At 35.5% G+C, this 2786-nt stretch overlaps 3 protein-coding genes across 3 annotated transcripts in view; all 3 read left to right on the top strand.

The window, feature by feature from the left end:
• FDP41_006084 (uncharacterized protein) overlaps positions 1-989 on the top strand; it is a gene marked incomplete at both ends in the record, with an annotated part of 2340 nt that extends 1351 nt beyond the window's left edge. The window contains 3 exons of the mRNA XM_044709680.1: positions 113-205; positions 311-451; positions 591-989. Of these exons, the coding sequence (XP_044559630.1) occupies positions 113-205; positions 311-451; positions 591-989 (633 nt within the window). The remainder of the gene's footprint in view (positions 1-112; positions 206-310; positions 452-590) is intronic.
• A 693-nt stretch (positions 990-1682) lies between these two features.
• Positions 1683-2300, top strand: FDP41_006083 (uncharacterized protein; the record flags this gene model as incomplete). The annotated part of the gene is made up of 1 exon (XM_044709679.1): positions 1683-2300. One exon carries the CDS (start codon positions 1683-1685, stop codon positions 2298-2300), a length of 618 nt encoding a protein of 205 aa, XP_044559629.1.
• Positions 2301-2374: 74 nt separating this feature from the next.
• Positions 2375-2713, top strand: FDP41_006082 (uncharacterized protein; the record flags this gene model as incomplete). Its single annotated transcript, XM_044709678.1, has 1 exon — positions 2375-2713. One exon carries the CDS (start codon positions 2375-2377, stop codon positions 2711-2713), a length of 339 nt encoding a protein of 112 aa, XP_044559628.1.
• Positions 2714-2786: the final 73 nt, after the last annotated feature.

Raw genomic sequence — 2786 nt, 5'->3', positions numbered from 1 at the left:
TCAATCTGATTTATTTGTGCTCACCACTTCGGGAAGGCTATTTCATTGTGCAATTACACGCAAGATTAATGGCATTTGTAGATTAAATCATTTCGAAATTAAATCGTTGAAGGACAGCAAAGATGATGATCTCATTGTCGATGTTAGTTGTGGGTCGGAGCATACAATAATATTGACAAAGAATGGAAAGGCATATGCCAAAGGAGTAAGTAATTTTGCATCATTATTGTTGTGTGAAAGAATGTGTCAATATCCATCTTACACCTATGAATAACATTACACATGGGCCTCTTGCAACAATCCACAAAAGACAAACCAGTATGGTCAACTTGGAATGAACGATTTGTGCCCTCGAACCAATTTTACATTGATTCCTTTTTTGAAAAATTTTGCTCCAAGGTTAGATCTTCCAGATACAGAACACTTGTGGATTACCCTATTGAAGTGGTTTGTGGCAGTTTATTTACAGTGTTCAAGATGAAAAGTGGAACGATTTATTCATGTGGATCAAATTTCTATGGCCAAATCGATCCCTCTCAATCAAAAAATGCATATGTCATGAAACCAACAAGAATTACTCATTTTGAAAGAAAGCATTGAAAGTAGATGCAGTGTATTGTGGATCATCATATACAGTTTTCTCAGTACAAGGTAAACTTTACAAGTTTGGAACTGACGCCAAAGCTATCGACAATATTACCTTAGCAAGTCCATTCGATAACATTGAAAAAGTGTTTTGTGGCAGATCCAATACCGTGCTCATTTCAAAGTTCAATAATATGATTATTAACGATACTCAGTCACATCTAGAGATTCCTTTTCAAAAGGACTCAACGTGTACCTACGATCCTATTAGAGGCTTTTTCCCAAATATTATGGGAGAGTATTTATTTAACAGGAGAGGTATAATAGAATTAACAAACCCTGATAAGGCTTATCTGAGTGTGGATAAGGACGTGCAATTTTTGGAAAGTTTAGTGAATATTTAGGATTTGTTAGCTTAAAGTACATGGCACCTACTTCCTTCAGAAAAGAATATAATCTTATTGATTCATTGCTGGAGAAAACCAAGAAATTCAAATCTTCAACTGATGTAATCAAAGTGGGAAATGGTGAGGTGATTGCATTCCTGCCATTCATCAAAAGAAATATATTCCTCTCTATGAGTTGCTACACAAGAGTAACCTACACGTTTCTGAACATTCCACTCGTATTATACAAAATTTAGTGGACTATTGTTTCACAGAAAACACATCATTTATCAGTGATTACAATTATGAAATGATTCTAGAGATTGTTTATTTTTGGAATTGACATTGTTTAGTCATGACTTTTTACTGTACATTTGCTTTTTGCCATTCGAAACCAATTATCAAACATTTATGACATTGAGAATTATGGCCGAGACAAAGAGAAACAAAGCAAATATGTAAAGTTGTTACTTGACCAAAACATTTATGGCTCAGTTCTTCCTGCAATGACGGCCATAATGATTCCTGATCCCGTTAATAGAGCAGATACAAAATACTTAAAGAGAAATGATATTCAAGCCATTCAAGATTTGTATAACAATGTAGAAACAAGTGATATCATCTTAGTTTTGGATAGGAAATGGATGAAGAAAATTCATTGTCACAAAACACTACTAGCGTCTCAAAGCATGTTCTTTGAAGCCTATTTCAATGGACAGTTCTCCGTGTCAAAAAGAAATTAATGTTTTCACAGACCAAGAGGATCCTGTTCTAGAAGATGACTATGAAGACGAAGAAGAGTCCAACATCAAAACTCGATCATTGGAAAAAGTGTTCATGATGTTTTATGGCATTCAACCTGAAGTGGAGAATGAGCTAGTTATTAGCACATTGGATTGTGCTCACAAATACAGCTGTGAAAGAATAGTTTCCGAATGCGTCAATCTGTTTGAAAGATCATTGAACGAAGAATCTTTTGAAATGGTAAAAAATTGGTTAGATTCCATCGATTCCAGCGAACGAACCGACGTACAAAATCTACTCTTAGCCACCACAACAAAGTGGGACTCCAAACAATCAAGCAAGCATTTTGCATTCAACAACAAGGAACTTAGAGAGAAGATGAAGCCTTTCATTGAAAATTTCGGTGGATTTGTTGACGACAAGTTTAATCCTGATACCACAACCCATTACATTTGCTCAGGCTCACCATCGTTGGATGATTTAGGATTCATTGCTGCAGTTGTTGGCAATTGCTCTCTACTCATGGACTCTTTTATCACATCATGTGTGGAGTGTGGTCAATTTCTTGAGGAAGATCCTATATAGTGAAAACTCCTTTGGATGAAAAAGTTGCACAATTACTCGCTCTTAATGATCGAAACAGAAAGAGTGGTGAAAAAATGTTCGCGTCACTTCGATTCCATCTCGTATTTAATAGTACAATCAAGAAAAGACGCTGGGAGAGAATACTCAAAAGTGGAGGAGGACAAATTGCAGAAGATGACGACAGTAATCGTTTAGATTTTTATGCAACGCATATTGTGTGTGACTCGAAAATGAAACGAAAAACAAAACTTAGAGATGCTGTTAAATTTAAAATGCAAACACCAATCGTTGTGGATTGTAAGGATATGATCGATGTTATTTTGACAGGAGATTGGGAAAGTTATTCCTGTCACGACCTTCTTCGAGAGTCAGAAAAGAAGAAGTCCAAAGGATCAGAAGAAGAAGAAGATTAATGTTGTGAAATGCCAAAATTTTCGTACAAGAGTTCATGTAAATCATTTTCATCATGTATTTGGAACAAGTTTA

Source organism: Naegleria fowleri, assembly GCF_008403515.1.
Source record: "Naegleria fowleri strain ATCC 30894 chromosome Unknown tig50, whole genome shotgun sequence".
NCBI lineage: Eukaryota > Heterolobosea > Eutetramitea > Acrasida > Naegleriidae > Naegleria > Naegleria fowleri.
This window is presented reverse-complemented; position numbering and strand designations above follow the sequence as displayed.